General features: G+C 40.1%; 1 protein-coding gene across 1 annotated transcript in view; it reads left to right on the top strand.

Annotated features, from left to right (window-relative positions):
• hoga1 (4-hydroxy-2-oxoglutarate aldolase 1) overlaps positions 1 to 19,498 on the top strand; it is a 30,720-nt gene extending 11,222 nt beyond the window's left edge. The window contains exons 5-7 of the mRNA XM_049570860.1: positions 5,459 to 5,555; positions 15,663 to 15,796; positions 18,692 to 19,498. Coding sequence (XP_049426817.1) covers positions 5,459 to 5,555; positions 15,663 to 15,796; positions 18,692 to 18,841 — 381 coding nt within the window. The 3' untranslated portion in view covers positions 18,842 to 19,498. The remainder of the gene's footprint in view (positions 1 to 5,458; positions 5,556 to 15,662; positions 15,797 to 18,691) is intronic.
• Positions 19,499 to 23,126: the final 3,628 nt, after the last annotated feature.

The raw sequence follows: 23,126 nt of genomic DNA, 5'->3' as shown, positions 1-23,126 counted from the left end.
CTCAATTTCAAAGTCTTTAGACATGTTGGGCTGTCCTTTGCTAAAAGACCGTAGTGCAAATTATCTTTTAGCTACTGTGGTTACCGTTGTCTCCCCCTGCGGTGCGCGTGTCACATGATGTAAACACGGGTGAGCAAAGCTCGTGCTTTCGCTGGTCTTGTGCAGGCGCGCACACGTGAGCGCGGAGCACAGAGAAGCATTCAGAGCTACAGGCTACAGTGAGGCTAAAAACAGAGTTCATATGACGTTTTTCGAAACAACTTTTTATGTTGGGGCTTCAGGACACTTGGATCACTACGGATGAGCATGTCACACAGCTCAGGATATCAGGACCAAACACACATATTTTGTTTACAGCGGGGATGCTCAGAACAGTTGTACCCTGGACAACATGGGGAAGTGCAAATCCAACGAAAATTGGCTATTTAACTAAGATCTTGCAGCATGGCTGAAACTGGTACAAGGCAATGCCTATTAGGCTCAGTAATTTTATGCAAAAAGTTTTTCAAACTCAGGAAGATGGGAATCAAGGCAGTGGAGTCCCACATGCAGAGTGAGAAACACAAAACCAGCAAGTCATGTTTTGTTTTCACAAACACTGGGAACAATTGTCTCTAACCCTAAGTGAGTTTTGTTTTTTGGCTGTGGTCTTAAATTTTATACTGATTAGCATTACAAAAGCCTTAAAAAGTATTTAGTATAATTTGCCATAATCAGCAGTACCCTGTTATTGTGAAGTGGTGATCTAGTGGCTGTGGTTATTGTCACAGGAGCAAAGGAAGAAATCAGGCAACGTAATATAAAGAGCTAGATAGTCTGCTTAGGTTGGGAGGCAGGAGAGGTCAAACAAGCACCGGACTGTCACATGGCAGATGTGATACTCGTATCTTATGTGAAGCCTTAAGTCAATGTTATTTTAAGACTTGTGTCGTGAGATGCGTTACGTTACCTTACTGCAACTGCGACCATTTCAAAACGTTATCCACACGTTTAAAAATGCAACAAGCCATTCTGTTGTCCGCTAATTTAGGTAGTGCTCCTGTGGGTTGTATTCAGAGGTATGAACATATGACTTATGCATTCGTATGGGTTGGAGGACTTGTTGTTCTGGCCATAACTCAAGAGTCCAGACCAATTATGAGAAATGTGTAAATAAATATCCAAAAAGTCAAAGTCACTGTGACATCATAATGTTCTGCAAAAACTGTTTTCTGGCGTTTTTCAATCCCATAACTCAGGAGCAGAAGGAGAGACATTTGGTCAGATATTGGTGACACTTATCTTGAAACTGTGCTGAGTGCATATTAAAGCATTGTCTACCATCTTGTAGGGTTGCAATGATTAGTCAACTAATCGATGACTAATCGACTATTAAAGTAATTGGTGACTATTCTAGTAGTCGACTAATCGGTTTGAGTCATTTTTCATAGAAAAGTTCTATAAAAGTACCCCAAAATACTCTTATTGCAGCTTCTTAGTTTCAAATATTGGCAGCTTTACACATTCTCCCATGATGGTGTACTAAAACCCTTTGGCATGAGTACGAATCAAGACATTAGATGACATAGTTTTGGGGTTTGGGAGAGACAGACTGACATTTTTCAACATTTTAACCCCTTTTTTCGATAAAATGATTTGTCCAATAATCAAAGAAATAATCCACAGATTAGTCAACAATGAAAGTCATCGTTAGTTGCAGCCCTACTGTCATGGTTATGCATTAATCTGGACAGACATGGATGTAAACTGTAACTTGAATGGTTGGCGAAGGCATATAACCGCAAAGTAGTAATTCTAATTTTAGGTGTTCAGCAACAATATATTGAGATATTGACTGTCATAAGAGACACAGCAGTCACTTCTGACACACAGGTCATTTGTAAATAAATTAATCAGACATACTGAGGGTGAAAACAAGGTTTGTCAGCCTCCACTGAACTCTCTAAAAGACAAAAAGACGTAGAAAAAATGTTTCAGAAAGGCACTCCACTTATCTGTAGAGCCTTTAATGTTCTTGTCATTTGTTTGATATATTTGCTGCTTTAACAATTCCCCTCCCAAGGATCATTAAAGTTTCACCTCATCTTCTTTAATCTGATTCTTCCTGCCCACGCTGTTGCGCACACATCTTGTGTTTTTACTTGAAGTCTGTGCACCTCCAGCGTGTGCCAGACGTGTGAATCCATGGAGCGTTATGTCGAGGCATCATCGCCTTTCCACACCAACCAAAATCAGCCCGTCTGTTCAATACAAACAATTATCGTCTCTTAAGTGAAATAATTACAACGCCTGCTATCGTTCATCCCTGCAAAGGAGGCGGGTGATGAACACCTAAAATGTGACACGAGACTCAAAATAATGCTGATAATTTTTTTTGTCACAAAAACATTCAGTGTTGATTAAGATGACAAGCTTAAGGACTTTAATGATTTAGTCTCCACATTCACATTTTGTTCTGTCAGACTAATAAGTCTGATATCTAAACTTTGTTTTTACATTTAATACGAAACAATGAAGTGTTTCAACATTGAAGTTTTTATAGGCACAGAAGCTCCGCATTTCATTTTGAACAAAACTGAAGAGCTTACATGAAATACAATATATAAAAATGTTATAAATATTTTCCTTTTTATAAAATTCTGATAATAAAACATTTGAATATTTTATTTGGAGTTGAAGTGGGTATTATGGGAATACAGGAATAATATGGGAAGTAGAGATACATTTTATTTTTTCTATATATTCCTAAACAGTGATTTTCCATTGTTGGCTCAAGGCAACTTTGTGCACTAACATCAGGCTGCTTGTTAGAGCAATAACATGCTCAACAATGGAGATGTAACATGGTACTGACGATGACCCTGACCTTGCTATCTACTGACACGGAGAGGCAATAATAAGCACGTTTATAAGTGTGAAAGGAACACAATCGGGGGGTTTGGTTCATTCTCATCTGATAATGAGGACAGTGGCATTGAGGGGCAATTCACCAGTTCAGAAGCAATTAACAGAAATCACACATTCTTTATAGAATTAAAACAAAAAAGATCCATGTTTGCCATTAGTCATAGTTCAACATTCACCATGTTACACAGGGTAAAAGTAAAGGACAAGAGAGAATAACAAGAAGCTGTAATTATGTATGTTATTTCTTATGGCAAGGCAAAGTGCAGAATACTTGATATCCATTAGTTTCATGAAGAAAATGCTTTCTGAAGTTCCACATAGAGTGGGTGAAAATGAAGACTTTTATAACATGTATTTGAACAATGCTGAGAGTCTACAGTTCTCATTCATAGCATTTGTTTCAGTGTCTTTCTATGGGAAATGCCTCAGAAGCATTTATCTCATTACGCCAATCCTGATTGGCTGGTGATTGCGACGTCAGCGTCGGGTTGATCCACCTACCATGAATTAGCTTGCACAACAATACACCATCATTCAGTCACCTCTTCCCGTTTCGGAGCATATCTTAATCTGTAACATAGGCTAGCTATCTTAACTGTCCACTGAGCAGAGCCACATAGCTAATATCTCTGTCGCTGGGCACTGACTAACAATAGTGGGTCGTAGCTCAGGCTGTCTAAAGGTAGAAATAAGTCCTAAAACCAAGAAATAAGTTAGAATTTTACCACTCTTGGTTCCTTTTTCTCAAACTCGACGGGTTTGTTAAAAATAGTTTTTTTTGTTAGATGCCTGAAAAAAGGTCTGTGGTTAAGACAAGCTTAAGAGACGTTCATGTTTTGTTCTCACACATAAGACATGTCAGTCAATACCCCACTCATGACCTTTGATGCTTCTATGCGTCTTAAAAATGGTGGTCGCTAACAAGTGGCTAAATGAGACTACAGAGCGTCATCACACCGAGCTGCGCGGAACACGGCTTTACATTCTCGTTATGGTGATAACATTGGGTCATGAGACAGTCGTGTAGTACGTTTGTAGCCCAACATTAGCTTTTTACTTCTGGTGATTGCTTCACTGATGATGAAAATGATGTTCATTTGCGAAGATTATCATACTGAGTGAAACGTGTAAGCATCAGAAATGTTTGTTTGCCACAGAGCTTATTTTAGGCAATGATGCAAAATCCAACTGAGAAATCTCAACGGCTTTTTGACGAGGGAACCAGTGCGGCGCTACCTTACATGTCGGCCCACAGAATAATGTCATCCTTGGAGCACTCTATGGGAAAACAGTCTATCGCTTATTTTTAACTGGTTTTCCTAAATTTAAAAAACGTGAAAAAAAAACCAATTCATCCTCTGGGGATCATGAACGTCTGAACCAGATTTCATGGCAGTCCATTTAATTGTTGAGATATTCCAGTCCCAGACCAAAGTGAAGGACCAACTGCCAGACAGACCATCATTACTGTCCATAAAGCCATGCTAGCAGCGTGCCTGCTAATTCATTACTCCATAAGTTATACCTGTGCCAATGCAAATAATGCATATATGCATATCTAATGTGTGTGCTGCTTGTCATTACCTAATAAATCAGAAATGAGATGATCTGAAATCAGATTTTTCTTGGTGTTTCATACACAGATTGCTCATTGTTGCCCCGAGGCACCAACAATATCTTATCATAAGACCCTAATCTTCTGTTAAGGGTTAAATTCCCCAAGTTGCACACTGCAGGCTAATGACAATAATGAGACTTAAAAACTAAAAGCTAATGAATGTTTTTCTGTCACCGGGGCAGACAGTACTCTTGCTGTTATTTTCCCGCTGGGGAGCTGTATCGAAATAGCCAGAGTGCTCAAGCTTTCAGGAGACCAGCAGGAGCTCCTATAACCTGATTGACTGACTGATCAATTACAGCCCTGCGTGTTTGAAATGACTGATATGGGGAAGCTGATTGACACCCGGCGGTTAAAAATAGACCCTCACCGGTAACGGTGATGGAGACTTAAACCGGAGGCTGCAGGTTTTCCCTGCGGAGTTTTCAGTTTCATGTGCAGAGCAGCCGCGGAGTCGTCTTACGCTCTCTTTGAACATTTCAGGTTTATTTGGATTCTGCGCTTCATATCCGGATTGACAAAAGAGAATTAAAAGAGGCAAAACAAAATAGAGAGCGTATCAATTATTCATGAGCCTTTCCCATCCTACTCCTCTTTTGAAGTTGATTCCTTTTTTTTTTCCTCACTTGGGACTTGTCTGTTTTTTCTCTCGTTCTCCTCCTCCTCCTCCTTCTACTCCTGTTCAGGATCTTGAACGATCCCCTCCTCCCAAAACCGCCAGCATGTTAAGAGTTGATGCTCGTCTCAATTTGAGCGATTTGTTTACGTTGTGAGATGTTGGATTTGTCATCGTCCCTGGTGACAGCATCTCCAGGGATTTAAAAAAAGAAACTACAGCAGACATTAGTGCTGACAGCAGGGAGGAGTGATGACGATGAAACAATCCAGATTTTTTACTTTCTTCTCTCTGTTTCTCTTTGACTTGTTCCTCAGATCTCACGGATTGGCCTGATTGTTCACAAAACCAAAACGCAGGATTTCCAGGTGTTGGCAGGCTCAGCAGGGTTTCTCATGGCCGCCTATTGTGTTGGTAAGAAGCTCTTAAACAGGACTAACTGTGCCGCTGTTCTTCACGGGGAGCGGTTGGTAGCCTTCACATCACTCAGGCTGCGATCTCCTGTACTCTTTGTTTTCTTTTTATCTCCAACCAAAGTGGACAAGTTGACTTTGTTTTCATTTCTGGTCCTCAATTACAAGCATAAAGAAACACATAAATAACAAATAACTTTTTGATGGCTATCCGTGATAACCTCTGCCTCTTTCTACCCATAAACCTTTGCATTTGGGGGTCACTTCCTGTTGTTTCAGATTTCGCTCACTCTCCAGATGAACAGCAGCTCCCTGAAGGGATCGTGTGACACTGTCTACTGAATGTGCAGAATTTTAGGGACATCATTCTGACATTGAATTGCACAGGCTACATGTCCTACACATGTCCTCAACTTTAGATTGATTTCCTACTTAAGCAGCTCTTACGTATGTGTTACGCAGATTAAGTAAACTCTAATTATTTTTGCGTAAGTTATTTAAACTCTCTCTGGTGGTGCAGTTGAGGAGATTGAAGACTTGGATAATGAATTCTTGGGTTATGTGGCAAACGTATTTAGAAGACAATAATAAACAAATATTGACCTTGTTGAAAGGAAACTGTGAATTTGGGCAGGTTTTGGAGCTGCACACGTCTTAGTTAATGCACCATCAGTGAAGAGGTTTCAAAACAGTCCTTGCTTGCAATTTTATACCACAACAAGGTAGACACTTTTTATGAAAACAAAGTGAGAAATGTTGGATGAGCCCAGATTTTACTGTCTTGTGCCAGATAGTCTCTCTTCTGCCATTTGTAATATCTCATGAAAGATTTATATTGTGATACTCACAATATTTCAACTTGTTGACATATTGACGTCATACTGTTACCCATGGCAACAACAAGCATGGCTAAAAGCATGGCTGAAAGCAAGTCGCGGTTCCAAAAATACGAGCAGCTTCAGTAGTGTGGAATAAACTGTGGTGTCCTGAATGTTCTACTTCTCAGACTCTTAAGGCCAAAACACACTGGCGCCTTATGACGCACGTCAAAACAGCCGCCCCCATTATTTTCTATTTACAAACCCACACCGACGGGGGCTCGATGCATGTTGACGTGCCGCAGCACTTTACGCTATTGTCCTATTTTTCCAGCGTCACCGCCCTTGAAAAAGCGCTATTTTGTACTTCCCAGTGTGCAATAGAAATCCGGTTGACGCCCCGCAGCGCGACGCTTTTTGTGTGTGTTAGGGGTGGCACTTGACTCGCCGCCGTCACATGACACCACCAGTGTGTTTTGGCCTTTAGTGACTTACCGCTCAGAGGGAACTCCTTCAGCAGCTCCTCTGGCAGCAGCACAGTGTCTCTCCCTCTCATCTCTCGCTGTGCGCACACGGGAGTCGGTGTCGTCGAGTGATATTTTCATAAACCTTTGGTAATGTAAACCTACGTGAAAAAACTCCATATGTGAATGTGTGATAGTTGTGGTATCATAACAGCCTGTCACAGGTTGGTGGGTGTGATGATTAGAGGAGAAATGGCAGAGCATAAAAGTCCAGGTGGGGAAAAAAAAAATCCAACTTAATCATATAGGATTTTGCTAAAAGAAGGAAATCACCTGTTGATTTATATATATATCGATCTGAATCTCACTCTGAGTTACTGCTTACAAGTAGGTCTCGGTCCAGTTGTTTTGGTGTGCACCTGAGCGTGATTATGGTGTTCACACCTACCCAAACAAAGCGCACTGAGAGGGAAAGCAAACTTGAGTTTGATTGAACCAAACCAAACACAGCAGGTGTGAAAGCACCCAGCGACTTTGAAAAACGCCTTTTTCCCTGGTCTCCTGCAGACAGAGGGGAGTAGAGTCTTGGAACACACAAGGCTCATTTCAGAAGGGGGGTTGTCGGGGATTGGCTGCTGTCGTGACGTCACTGCTACCCACTTGAGGGCCCAGCTTTTGGACCAACTCCGGAGAAGGTCCATCTCTGGTGTGGCTCAGCATGGCACTGTGCATCTAAACTGATAATGGAAAATCAAATCCACGTGGCATGGCTTGACTCGGCGTGGGCAAAAGTGGTATAATTTCTCATCCTGCGGGGAAGCATGTGGTCTTTGATTAAAAGTTGCAGTGAATCAAAAAAAGATCAGTAATCTTTCATTGCAGCGTTATGAAGTGAAGTCTTCTATCTTCTTGGTATGTCAGCCACGTACAGTGTACTGTGAGGCTGGATTAGATAACACGTTAGGGTATAGGCATCAATATGATGCTCAAGAACCTAATGAGTCATATTCTCCCACTGCCAGGCCTGCCTAACACACATACATGCACACACACATACACACCCTTCCACAGCTCTCTGATCTTTGCTCCCTGACATGTTCACATCTCCATCACATCTATGGGAGTAATTGGCTGTGTGTGTGTGTGTGTGTGTGTGTGAGAGACACAGCTAATGCAGAGCAAGGTAATGCTGAGTGATTGATATGATAATTTTTTCATGCTGTGAATGTGTATTCAAGTTTTGATGTCCGAATTCATGCTCTCAGTGCCCCCACAGTAATGCTGAAAGGGCCCAGCCGTATACCTGTCAGTCAGAACCTGTTATAACCGCATGACAAAGAGCTCTGATAGTAAAGTTATGATCGTTCACTCACATCGACTTCTATTCTCATTAAAGTCTCCAAATCTGCAGACTTAGCTTGCTTGTGTTTTGCAAGGTTGTCAAAGGGAAAGTCAGACATTGGACATCTCTGACAGAGATAGGGTGAAGCCCAAAGTGTTATCCAGATTTTGATATCATTATTATGCAAGGACATTTATTAAAAATTGTGAAATTGTTCTTTGTTTAGAGGTTTTGCACATTATTCCATTTGCATGTTGTGGGACTGCTGGTGATGTCGGCATCTTAACTGCAGTTTATTTACACTGTGAAACTTGTGTTTATTTATTTGCTTTTATCATGTTCAATGTCAATTCTGCTGGCAACTTGAATATAGAAATAGAAATTATAATCAGAAAACTAAAAAACTAATGACACCAGTTACTAAAAATCTAGCCCTACTACGTAAACTTGCTGAAATGTAGAACAATAGAAGGAAAAAAGTAATATTGAGAAGACTCAAACCACATATAAATATATACATATATATATATATATATATATATATATATGTTATGTTAAGTTATATATGTTAATCAGTAGGGCTGTACTCAACTCAGAATTATGTCAGTAGAATCAGATTCGGCTGTTTATTACGAATATGTATTCATGAATATAATTCATTTTCTTTTTTCCATATAAATTTTTAAAGTGTGTACTGGGTTCAGCGGAGCGTTAACGAAGGTGCAAACAAAGGATCAGAAATGTGCAACATTTTTTGCCAACGCTAGATATCAATCAAAAGCCAGAGACTGTGTCGTATTAAGTATCTGTGAACTGTAAATTCATCACAAACAAGCAGAAGAGAGAGAATAATGTTTATCTTGGAGCCTTACAGTGGAAGGTTTCTCCTCCTTTGTGTCGCTGCATCATGTCCACAGCGGTCTGTACCAAAGAGTAGACTGATTTCAAATAGCCTGTAGCTTGTCTCTCTGAGTATACTGTAAGTAGCCTGCCACACAGTACTTGTTAATCAATGGCAGCACTATCACACAGCGCAGGTGGAACTAATGTGGTTAACAAGTTGGTGCTGACAGTAGACAAACAAACTAACGGTTACCAAGCAACAGACATTTCTTGCTAGGTAACAGACATGGCCGCAGCAAAGAGGCATAAAGCTGACATCGAGGGTCGCCACTAGGAGCGGTGGAAGGTTGAATACTTTCTTACTGAAAGACAAAAAAGTTACGTTTCTCTCATATGTTGTGAGAAGCACTTGGCCTCCAGGTATTTTACATCATCTAATCTGGCCCCCATTCACAAACATTTAGACACTATGCTAAGCTAAGCTAATTGCCTTTGTGCATTATATGTGTAACACAACATGAGATCGGTTTCAGTTTTCTCATGCAACTCTTGGGAAGAAAGCTCATCTTCAGCTGTTCCCTTAAAGGGATAGTGCACCCAAAAATGAAAATTCAGCCATTATCTACTCACCCTCATGCCGAGGGAGGCTCAGGTGAAGTTTTAGAGTCCTCACATCCCTTGCGGAGATCCAAGGGGAGAGGGGGTAGCAACACAACTCCACCTAATGCAGGCTGGGTGCCCCAGATTCAAACGTCCAAAAAACACATAATTGAAACCACAAAATATTTCCATACTGTTCGTCCGTAGTGATCCCAGTGTCCTGAAGCCCCGACATAAAATGTTGTTTGGAAAAACGTCATTTGAACTCTGTTTTTAGTCTCATTGTAGCCTGCAGCTCTAACTGCTTCTGTGTACACCGAGCTCACATGTGCGTGCGAGACCAGCAAAAGCACGTGATCACACATGAAGGTGGTGCCCATGTCTCACGGTCTCACCGAAGTGCACACACGTGAGCGCGGTCCACAGAAAGGCAGTTAAGCCTGATTTATGGTCCTGCGTTAAATCAAGGGTACATGGCTACGCAGAAGGCTCGCCTCCCCAAAAATGTAACTACACGTTGAGGCGATGCAGACCCAGCGCAGACCCAGTATTCAGTATTTCCAGATTGCGCCATCCCCGCCATCTTTAAACATCTTCTGTTGCGATGTAGATGTTGCAGTATTAAGGCCCATTTATGCTCAACGTTCAATACGGATACGGACGGAGCCGTCTGTCCGTGCTCCGCGTTCATTTCCCTGTGACTGGAAAAGCCGAAAGCTAAACAAATAATCAACTAGAGACGACGATAACCATTCAGGAAAGGAACGCAGGCTCCTACCGCTCTGGCAGTGAATTGCACCGCGACAAATGGAGTGATGGAGAAGTTCGAAGGGTTCATGACAGCATCATGGCAACGACGTAGGTACGTTGTAGGTACGCTGCAGGACCATAAATCAGACTTTAGAGCTACAGACTACAATGAGATTATTGTTGCAGAATTCCAAAAAAAAGTTGTCATGGGAAAAAATATTTGCCCCGTTTCTCTGTATTAATGAGATTATTATCTCAGAATTATATAAAGAGATTATAATCTTATTAGTTCAGAAAAACTAGAATTTACACAACAGTCTTTTTGATTGAGGAAAACAATAGCAACATTTATTTTCATGAATACCTCTCAATCAATCAATCAAACTTTATTTGTATAGCACTTTTCATACATTAAAAATGCAGCACAAAGTGCTTCACAGAATAAAAACAAACAAAATAATACATATATATTGAAAACCCGCCCCTCCCACCCCCACATATAAACACACACAAATATAGTCAGTAACATGGCTGGGCACTGAGGAACCAGGTGAGGAAAGAACCACCTATGGGGAGCCATCCACACTGAGAGGCGCTACAGCCCACGGCCACAGGGAGCGCCGCCACAGAGACCACCCCGACCAGACAGACTGGGGTGGACTCCACACATGGTGTGGAAATTAGGAAAAATTGAAGAGTTAAAGATTAAAATAATATTAATAATAATAATAAATAAATAAATTAAGATTTAGAAACTAAAATGCATAAAGATTTAAAAATAAATCATTTAAAAGTATTAGAAAGTAAAAAGAACATATAATAGAAGAATTAAAAGAGTAAAAGAAATCAGTTACAAGATAAATTAAAAAGGTGAGTCTTGAGCCTCCTTTTAAAAACATCAACAGTCTCTGCAGTCCTGATGCTCTCCGGCAGGCTGTTCCATCTCCTTAGAATACTGAGATAAAGATGTCATTAATTAAAAAATAGCATTTTTTTCATGCAAACATTACTCGTAATTCTAAAATAATTACCTTCTTAACTCAGAAAAACTTTTTTTTTCATGAAAAGTTTATTCGAGATGATAAACTCATTAATTTAGTATAGCAAGCATATTTTTCCATGAAAACCTTTCTCATAATTCTGAGAGGATTATCTTGTTAATTCAGGAAAAACAAGAGCAGAACTTAATTACATGAAAACTGTTTTCACAACTCTGAGAAACGTTTTCATGGAGAAAAAATGTTTGCCCCGTTTCTCTGCATTAACAAATGTATTATCTCAGAATTACATAAAGAGATCATAATCTCTTAAAGCTGTAGTTGGTAATCCTGTTCAGAAACACTTCTTGTTATACTGGTTGAAATGGTCCTTCCATCCTGAGAGTAGTCAATACATAATGTGTTCAGAAAAAGGAATGAAAAACATCTGACCTCTGTGGCAGCTGTAGGCCTGTAAAAACTCTGACCAATCCCTGCCATTCGGTGCGAATGGAAAGAACCAATCAGATGCCTTCATGTCTCATCCTGCCTGAGCCCCCCTCTGTCCCTCCCTCCTCCCTGCGTGCACTCATCACGTGTCACCGTTGCCAGAAATATTCAGCACACTCCTCAGCAGAAATACAGAGTAAGCAGGAGTTTGCTGAACAATGGCAGAGAAAATGCAGCCAAAAGTACCACTTCCAGCGTTACTTGTAACGGCTCACCCCGCTAAACAGGCTGAGAAAAGAAAGTCCGAGGCAGAAAAGGCTGCGACGAAAAAGGCTTTGGATAAAGCGAGAGGACAAACCAGACATCAACATCGGTGCGGCTTTTGAACGGTGGAGACAACTGAGGGAGCTGAAGGGCCTGAAAAGTGATGCCTGTCTTTCTGTTGGACAGGTAATTATTTGTTTGCCTCAGGGGGATTTGTTATTTTACTCGGCTCTCCTCTGCCCTGCTGACTCCTACTGCAGGATGTGCGTTCAACTTTGTGTGGGGCCGTGGCTTTGGACGGAGCACTGATGGGAGGGAGAGGAGGGGGTGGAGCTTAGAGAAGGTGCTGCTTTCAAATCTTGCTAGCTCTCCAACATTACCAACTACAGCTTTAAATTCAGCAAAGCTAAAATTTACAGGGCAATCATGTCTTCTACTTTTCTCAGAATTCTGAGATAATGATCTCATTAATCCAGTAAAAAAAAAATAGTTTTTTTCCATGAAAACCTTTCTCATAATTCTGAGATCATAATTTTGTTAATTCACTTTTTTTCTATCAGTCAAAAGTAGTCAGTATATTTTTATTTTCATGGCATTAATTGTGAAAGAGTTAATTGATTATGACAATTATTTAGTCAGTGTGAATGTGTGTTTGTGTGTTGTTGGTAGAGATCTGTTTCAGTTGCTTCTGTCCTACAAACCTCGCCTCACTGTTCTCCCACTTCTCCTGGACATTTTGAATCATCTGTCTTAGTCCAGCCTTTAGTGTCTCTGTTCACGAGCTGTCACTCGCGGCACAGCTCGCCTGTCAGTCAGCGGTGTTAGGTAAGCTGCTGTCAGCTGTGTGATCTGCGCGGCGGCGGGCCACAGAAACATAAATCAGACAGAAAATCCGCCCATCAGCAGCCGCCGGCTCGTCTATCCACAACAACAACAACAACTCCAAGGCCGCGGACGGAGGCTGACTCCCTGCTTTTCTCGTTCACCAGACACAGACAATGAGATGTCACACTGAAAGGCCATGGTATCTTATTGCCTTGGAAAATGTGTGTGTATATAGCTCAGTAAATAAAAAAACAGACATCATATGAAGCTACTGCCTGCTCTGTCAGGAAATAAAAAGAACAGGATAGAAGGCTGAAACGCTGGACTTGTATCTCAAACGATGGCTGTTGTCAATGAATCATTTATGTCTGTGTGTTGACAACAGAACTGTGAAACAAGGAGATTGATGGATGACTTATTTAAGAGGAATATATATTCGTCTTAACATCAGGTAGAAAAAGTACCTCAGTCTTTTCTGCTCTGTTTCATCTTAACACTGAATTCAGTCCACACGTCAGGTGAAAACTCCAGCTGAAGGTTTACATGCTTCTCTGCTGGTTGCGGAAATTCTCCGACCTCTTGGGCAACTCAAGTGCTTCTTGTACCTCGCTGCAATGCATGCTAATGTTTTAGCGCACCATGCATGATTGGTGGATGGAACATTTAATATTCTAAACATGGTGTGAGTTAAGTGATTGCACACAGCGAACTGATCAAACGTGATTTATCAGGTCACCTCCTTCAACTTAACATGAATATGAAACCACATTTTAACACCTGCTTGTGAATAAGAGTAGAGGCTTTGAAAGCTGGAGCAGGTTAGTGTGCAGAAATATGACCTTCGTTACCCATGAATCCTGTGAGATGGCTTTAGGACACTGTGTAGCAAAATCTGATGTTTTATAGCAAAGAAAACCAAACAAACTAAAGAGATGTATTGTTGGTGAGTCCAGTTTTCTTCACTGTCATTTCTGTTTCCTTGCTGGTGACCACCCCAGAAAATTGAGGCAAATTTTAAGGGTGCAAACGTGAATTTAAGGTGTAAGCAAAGATGAGAACTACTTAGTTTAGGTAGATAAAACACATACAGATCTTTTGCTGTGTGCGTTTTTAAGTTTCCATTTCTGAATTTCTATTAAAGGTGCAGCGTGTCAGATTTAGGGATATTTAGCAGTGAGGTTGCAGAACTGAAAGTTTTCGCATGTGCCAAGCATGTAGGAGAACTCCAATGTTTGATTGAAAACTAGTACAGCCCAATCAAAGATACCGTAACAAAAGATAAGGTATTACAAGCTGCGTCAATGGTATGAAATGGTATACACGTCAAGCCTCTTTATTGGCCGTGGTCTCCTCTCGCTCACCAGCTCCAACTTAACTTTTAAGTCATGGTTGGACATATAAGTCTATTTAAATTTCCGGCACCAACAGAGAGAAGAGATTCTTTGTTGCCAGATCTCGCGAGAGTGTGTTGCTAATACAGAGACAGGACTCTAAGAAGGTTCATTTTTCTCGTGATTTGTGTTCTGATAGTGTAAGAATGTTCTGAAGATATGTAGCTCGTGGAAACTGGGTCCAGTTTTCACTTTGAGAGGTATGGGGCATGAATAGACTCAGGATTGCGGTTAGTGTTCTAAACATGTGGGGCAACACGTGGTGAAACCAGCCAAGGTGACACAGATGCAGAAAAAGACTCAAACGTGAGTCAGCTCGACTTAGCAATGGTTTCTGGCCCTATCTAGAGCCAATGTTTGTCTGCAGTAGGAAAGCATGGCGGACTCTGTGGAAGAGGACCTGCTCAGTACGTAGATACAAACAGCTCATTTTAAGGTTACGAAAACAAAGATTCTTATTTTCTGGTGGTTATGAACTAATGAAAAAATGGTTATGAGTATTATATACCATTACTGTAAATAGATGTCCCTAAATCCTACACAGTTGACCTTTAACATATTTTCTTTTTCAGCCGCATGATTCTACAGATGGCAGTGTCAGTCAGTCTGTCCATCCCTTTGCTCCAGAATGAAGTATCTCAGCTACTATTGGATCGACTGCATTTAAATCTTGTGTAGACATGCATGGTTTCCTGAGGATGGACCCCACTGATTTTGGTGATCCCCTAGTGGCAGCAACTGGTCAACGTATTCACCTACTCTGGGAAATATCTCAACATTTATTAGATAGATTGGTAGAAAATTTGGCGCAGACCTCATGACTGTGGTGATCCCCTGACTTCTCTAGCGCCACCACGAGGCTGACGAGTGGTTTCAAGTGAAATATCTTAATAACCGATCCCTTCATTTTCCATTCAACACAATCATCAGATCTAAATTCAAATTTGTACTGTTATACTGTAAATTCCTGCAGTTCCTGACATTCCCATCAGCCTCAACTGTACTTTGTGTTTTCTGCTAATTAGTGAATGTTAGCATGCTAACATCCTGGTGGTCATGATTAACTATATACATGCTCAAAATCAGCAGGATAGCATTGTGAACATGTTGGCATGTCGATGTTCACAGCACCACTGTGCACAGTGTGTGTACGGCCTCACAGAGCCGTTAGTGTGGCTCTAGTCTAGTTTACTCTTTTATTCCTTTTTATTAAGACAAATTCTGTTACAAGGAAAAGACTTTGAGGTTTGAAGGGTCAAGAACATATGTCAGTGTATAACAATATATTATTGTATAACGACAGAAGACTAAAAGGAAGGAGGAAAAGGAAAAAAATTCTTTATCTTAATCCTTCAACTCTCTCAATTGTGATCTGTGTGTCTAGGTGCGGTTGGCGGAGTGTGTGCGCTGGCTAACGTGCTGGGCCAGGAGCTATGTGAGTTGGAGCGTCTGTGTGTGTCCGGTCGCTGGGAGGAAGCCAGAGTCCTGCAGCAGCGTCTCATCGAGCCCAACGCTGCCGTGAGTACCATCTGCTGCACAGTGGACGCTTTTATCTGCCGAGCCGCAGAACAAACTCCCACAAATAGTGACAGACTGAAGGTTTAATCACATTTCTAGAACTGATCTGGAGCCCGAAATAACCTCACTGGTTGCATTAAACCATACGAGGTGAAGACAAACGACAGCTGTTTTGAGGCTAAACACTGCTGCTTTGTAAGCTTGTAGGATTCTTTGCTATCAAGACTCTTGATTGATTCTTAAAAAAATTAGTTAATTTGCTGAATTTGATTTTTTAAAAATCTTAAATGTCTTAAATGCCTCTGCCAAATCTATTTATAAAGTCCAGTACCCAGAAAAAAAGACACCTTCCCTCTGGTGTGCATATGCCATTTCCACATACTGTGATCCAGACAAAGTAAAACTAGTCCAAATTACAATTAAAACCACCCACATCAATGTAAATATAACACAAAATGGGACTTCCTCCTTTACATTAAGGTTAATTTTGGTATTTTTTCCCCATGTTTTTGTCTCTACGTGACTAATGGGAACAAAAAATTTTGACACTGGTCCAGTATGGAGTGAGAGCACTGTAACTGGCAGCAGTGAAGCTGACTGAGCTAACTGGAGTAGTTTCATGTCGTATCTGACAACGGGAGGCTTTTAACAGATGACGTCCTGATGTTAGCTTTGCTGCTTCTGTCCTTGTCAGCTGCAGCCACTGATGCTTTCTAGACATCGTGATTTCCCAAAACTGAATAAATACCACACATAGCGACACAAAACTGCTTTGCTAGCTCAATCATGTTGTCACTAAGATATCTGCTGGAAAAAATATTTTTTTCACAGACTGTTTAATGAGTTATTACCTATTACAGACACCGCTAACGGCTAAGAAATAGTAATGTTTGTTCAATCATTGTGTTTATAGACTTTACAAACATCGAATTAGTCTAAACAGTGATACAGTGATGTGAAAAATGTGATATATAGGCTATATATATATAGCTAAAAGCTCAGCTGGTTTTCTACTCGGAGGTATTTGTAAACAACAAGGCGATTCCCTCTAAGGTTATAGTCCGGCCGGAGGGATGAGTCATGGCCTTGTAAAAGATTATGTTTGTTTCTTTTAGTTGGTGAGAATGTGTCGCCACAAACGCGACAAACATTCACTAACTTTGACGGCGTTTTCTGCGAGCACGGCTGAGCCATTTTGTACTGCTCCACGTGTTTCTAGTGGGACTATGTTTACAAGCACAAGAGATCAACGAGCCACCGAAGGACCGCCCTGCAGATTTACTATTGGTTCTGCAACGTAGGGAGTTTTTTTAAACTCTGAAATTGTATCCGCCCATCTAAACACAAAATCAGGGAGAAAGTAATCAGTCTTTAGTTAAGCAAAGCGTCTAAAGACTGACTTGTGAGTCTAGCTGCAGTGTGACTACTCGAGGCATTTGTGCACCATCTACGTACGTCCGCTAAAAGTGCTTGTTTTTGCCAGTGACAGACTCAGATTATTATTCTAAGTCTCTGACAACATTGTGGAAAGGATCCCCACAGAGACAGACCTTTTTGTCAGAGAGTTAGATCCTTTTTGTTTAACTAGAAACAGCCTGAAATTGCTATCACCAAAAACCACCGGACTCCACTTAAATAAGCAGTAATTTAATCTTCACAAAACACTCTTTATTCATAGCGGACAGAAACAAAATAAAACTCACAAAAGTTGTTTTTGTTCATCTTTTCACAGTTCCAACAATCACCAACTCTAGTTCAGTTGAAATGAACCCTTAACTCACCCAGTTAGATGTGAAAATAGGCTGGATCTGTACACGCTAAAATGACTGTTTATTTAAATGGAGTCTGGTAGGTCTGACAATAACTATATTGGGGCTGTTTTTGGTTAAACATAAAGGATCTTACTCTTTAACAGAAAGGTCTGTCTCAGTAGGGATCCTTTCCATTATGTTGTCAGACACTTGGAAAAATAATCTGAGCCGGGTTTGGGCAAAAACAAACACTTTTATTGGATATAAAGGGATGTTGCACAAATGCTGGTTTTGTCACTGCTGGCTGTGGCACTCTCACTTGATACTAGACCCATTTCAAAAACTGTTGCTCCCATTAGTCACTTAGACACAAACCACTGGGAAAAAAGTCCAAGGTTGAACAGTAACAAAGTTCCCCTTTCAGTTGACTTTTTAGTGTTTTATTCAAGTACTTTTGGAAAGAACTACAAACAAAATAACACAATTTAAAACTTAAAATCAAAAAAATATTTCTGCAATTTGAAAAATGTATATCCTCCAAGACAGTATGATGGATAACATAATATTAAATACCTACCATAGTCATTTTTCAAGAAGAGTTGTTTGGTGAACTCTTTCTAAACCGAATTGTTTTAACATTAAACACCAGATCTTGTAGAGTGACAGAACACACAAGTAAAAACAGTTTACTTCAAGACAAAGTTGTGTGTTCTGTTGTTGAGACCTTAGTTAACTTCCACACTTCATGATAATGAATGACAATGAGACCACAGCAGGCACTTAACAACAGCTCCAAGTTAAATGTGAGAGTTGTGCGCTGTGTGTTCTCAGAGCCGTGAGATGTGTGAGGAAACAGCTCTGAATAATTTGCTCCAGGCTACAAATGTGCCTGTTAAGGTGTGTTAAATGTCGCTGCCCTAACAGCATCAATCTACCACGCAAACACCTCCACATGCTGCATCATGAAAATCCTTCACTCGAATATCAAGTGGCACGCCGTCTGGATGGAGCTCCGCAGCCAAATATCGATCACAAATAGTAAACATGTCTGATTTTAAAGTGTCGTTATTGATAAAGCTTTGAAACCACACTGCAGTTTTCTGTTGGGGGTGTGTGGAGGCTGATTGGTGCTCTGTGTTGCTAGGTGACCAGGAAGTTGGGTGTTCCTGCCCTCAAGCAGGCGATGGAGTGGTTTGGTTTCCACGGCGGCGCCTGTCGATCACCTCTTCAGCCGCTCACAGAGGCCGAGGCTCAGCAGCTGAGGCGGGACTTCTCCTCAGACGGCTGGCTGTGAGGTGACACGGGCAGGGTGCGTGTGTGTGTGTCTGTGTCTGTGTGTGTCTTCACTTAAACTGGAAACCTTTTAGCTGTTCAGTCGTCAGACCTGTCAGTGTGATGTGGCACAGAGGGGGAACGCAACAAGAAAATGCCATCTCACATAAAAATACCAAAAACGAAATCAAACAGGATCATATAGAGTTCATTATACACTGTAGGTCTGTTTCAAAATCACTTACATCCACAGTTTTGTGTCACAAAAAAAGCCTGAATCACAAATGTTTACAAATTACTACAACTTCAGAGTTCTTTCTGAGGGAACAACTATAATTTAGATCCTTGTTTTACTACAGAATAAATAAATAAATAAAACCTTCAGCAGACAGGATGATGAACCGATCAGTGTGTGTCACTACACATCCATGTGGGTCATATCAAGGTCACACTTTGTACCCAACTGTTTAAAACTATGAAATCTTATTTTTAAATGACCTTTTAAATAATTGTGTTTACACTGAAAGAAATCAGTCATACCATCAAGTTGCTTCACTGCTGCACCTCACTGGCACAGATATAAAAATTTAGTAAACTGAAAAGTTAACAAAATGTTGTTTCTGTACTTGTTTCAACAATAAAATTGCATTTCACTTAAATCATATATGTTTTCCTTTCATTTGAACCGTGAAGAAAAACAATGAGTTTCTTCTTTCTTTTCTTGTGCTGCTTTCAGACGCCTTTCGCAGGTATTTAAACCTTTGAACCCTGAGCTAATTAGTGTGATTTTTTTCAAATAAATAGGGGGGGAAGGCAATGAGCAACTGGTAAGAAAATTAATAGATTTAGAAAATTATTTTTAAAAAGCTAGGGAATTTTTTAAAGCTCTTTTTCCAGGTCATTTCTTGTTTGTCGGAAACATTCTTTTCATTAGAAACATTCTTTATTTATTATTTATACATTTTTCAATTATTTTTTTTAAATGTTGTGTATTACTGTTGTGTCGTGTGAATTCTTCTTTGTTCTTGTGTGTGTGCAAATAGTTTTGCCAGCTGTGCACTTTTCACTGCATGGCTTACGTAGTTGCTTTGTCGAAGCACTTTGTGACCTATGTCTGCGAAAAGCACTATATAAGTGAATTTTATTTATTCACTTACGTTATCTATTTATCTTTCATAAATTTTCTTGCTTTGAATTTTCTAATTTAAGTTTTTTTTTACTAATTTCTTGCTAATTTTAGTGTCATTTCTTCTTCAGTTGCTCATTGCCGTCTGTTTTTGAAAGAAACCAAGCTAATTTGTTCAGGTTTCAAAGGGTTAAATGTCATTGCTCTCCATAAAGACAGATTGGTGTTATAGTTGAAGTGTTCACAGAGGTAAGTGTGGTCATGGAGTCAACATTGGCTGGGACCAAAAACTAATCTCTTACTTCATTATGTTATTTATCACAAGCAACTACAGCAGTATACAGTATACTATATGAATATACAGTGAATGAAAGCTGCCACTGTCTACATGAATTATACATGCAGGGCAACATAAATGATGGAGACATTTCGTTGAATCATTTAATGTTTCTTTGATAGAGACAAATACAGTATGCATATAGATTTGCAAGACAATTATCCAGTGCACTGTATTACAGTTTTTACAGCTACTGCAGAGTTCCAGTGCCCATCGCTAGAAGGGCCTTACATGATCACATCATAGATAATTTACAACCTCAACAAAAGTAAATCAAATAAAAACACAGACAGCAGTAGTTATCTCACATTCACAGTGTCGTCACATCAGTAGATCATCAAGGGAAACCACTAGATCCCATAAACATGACCTGATAAAGACATTAATGTTAGCGAAATACACCCTGACCTGTACAGTAAACGCCCTGCAGCCTCCACACCCCCACCTGTCAATATCTATCATAAGAATTTTTATTATTTTTACAAATTTCAATTACATCGGACACACAGCATATTGCATGCATTTCCCGAGCCAGTATTGGCAAAGAATAAAACAAATGTTTTAAAACCCAAACTTCCATTTAGCACATATACATCATATACGTCTGAGCCAATTAGGAAGATTTATAAGGCAACAGTGAGGTCAACAAGACTGAAACAGTTGGGGGGGGCTGCAGGGGGGCCTCACATGTGTGCATTACAGTGCTGAATATGCCCGTGAGCAGTGTGCTGCTGGGGTATGGCAACACCACTTGGACAAATCACATGCAGAACAGCAGCACTCTAGTGCTAGTGTGCTGCTGTAAACTGGAACTGGTAGTAACAATAATGGTAATTTCTATCAATTAATCAAATTTTATTTACATAGCACATTTCATACAAAGTAATCTCATACAACATGTGTGAATAAAAACAAGTCTAATTTGTTAAGTTTATTTATGATTAGGATTGAATTTGCGCGTGGTTATTTTGGACAGTGTGCGGTTGCTTTTCATAGACGAGAAATATTTATATTTTTAGCATGTTTGAATATCCCCTCCAATATATATTGTACCTCTACCTCTGTACCTTGAACCTCAATGGGCACTTTATTTATTTGTTTATTTGCTGTTTGATGGAGGCATTCAAAAAGAGCTCTCTGACTGGCCGTTTACTTTTCCTTACGTGTTTTCTTTTTCTGATTGACAGGTAAATGCTTTGCAAAGAAAAAAAAGTGTTTTGCAAAAAGTTAAAAATATCCGTGTAGGTGGGAATGTGTGGTCTATGTGACTGTTGCATCAGGGAATTTGACGAGAAGAAGATGCTCCTACATTTCTTTTTAAACCTCATACTTCAGGAGCTGTGACAGAGAGTTTAAGTACTTAAAAAATGTCCACATCTAGGTTCTAAACTCACACCATCCTGTAATAATGCTGTATAATGTCGTAATCAATAGCTGACTGGAGTTTATTAGCTGGAACTAACAGTGGTCTCAGGCTGTGCTTCAGATACCTACATAATAAACACTCAGTTGTTAAAGACTCTATATAGTCATGAATCCTCCTCATTTCGCACCATCACTGACAGGTGTAGTGTTGTAATTTATACATACTTTAAAGGTGTAGCCGTACATTAAGCGAAAGGTGCCATGCACACCTTTGTGTTCTGTTGAAGACATTTTTAAGGGCCCTATGGAGGGCATAAATCTAACACCAAATAAAGGCAGAAAATTAAAAAGTAGTTAATGGCAGAAAAAAAGGAGCTTCCACTTGAGTGGAGATCAGCCAGAAGACCTGAAGCCTATTAGCCTTTTTTTTTTTTTTGTCTGTAAAGATGGTTGGCTGCAACGATTCATATATCTCTAATGGGTAATCTGGTCGACAGGAAGGGTTGGAGGTTCATTTTGTTTAAAATACTGATGTGATAAATGTTTCCGCTGATAGATTTAAAGATCCCATATGAGCCAGAGTTCAGCAGGAGGCAGAACTGAAGGTCACACTCACATTTTGCAGCTAAATAAATGTGTCAGGGCACTCTTAGATGTGAAGAAATTAAAAGCCGCAATTAGGCAGTAATTAAAGCCAAGCGTAGCAGGTAGCCATGGCAATGAGAGCCCTCAGCTTTTTTATATCATGGTTTCTTTGCTTTTATCTTACAATGACTCTAATTAACACCTTTTTAGCACGAGATATTTTAAAGAAAATACTTTCTGTATCATAAAGACAGGATACATTGTGTGTGCAGGAGACTCCTGAGGGAAAGCTCTCATTACAACCACGACACTGGGATTAGCGGCCACCCAGTTTTTAGTCAATCACTGCTTATACATCTGTTTTTCAAAAGATAGTTCCAGCCTGAAATGGTTTTTGCATTTAAGATTTTTACCCTTTTGTGTTTAAATAGATAAAGTGTCATTTTATCATCGTAAAGCACACTTCATTCAAAGTCGACAGACACAAAATAAAGCTCACTAACACAAACTCAAGTCTGGTTGAAATAAACCCTGGAGGCCTTGTGTCCACTGTGTTTTTTTTTTTTGTTTTTTTTTCTCAGCCCTGTCGTCTTTTCTCAATTGTTCCCAAAAAGGACACAGTGCATGCGACCCTTGAGAAAAAGTGCCACACCCAGCGTCTTTCTTTCAGAGCGCTTTGCCTTTTTGTGTTGTTTTTTTTTTTTTTACATTTTGGTGTAATTTATTATCGTGTTGCAGCAGCCTCTCTCCTACTGTCTGTGCAGCTGCTGCGTCACTTTTACACACACACACACACACACACACACACACACACACACACAACATAGAGTAGAGATGCCGCCTTTGACACAGGAGTGAAGATAACTTGAGCTGACGACAACTACGCTTGTTACT

Source organism: Epinephelus fuscoguttatus, linkage group LG3 (assembly GCF_011397635.1).
Source record: "Epinephelus fuscoguttatus linkage group LG3, E.fuscoguttatus.final_Chr_v1".
NCBI classification, from domain to species: Eukaryota; Metazoa; Chordata; class Actinopteri; order Perciformes; family Serranidae; genus Epinephelus; species Epinephelus fuscoguttatus.
The sequence above is the reverse complement of the archived record's forward strand: the minus strand, read 5'-3'. Positions and strand labels throughout refer to the sequence as shown.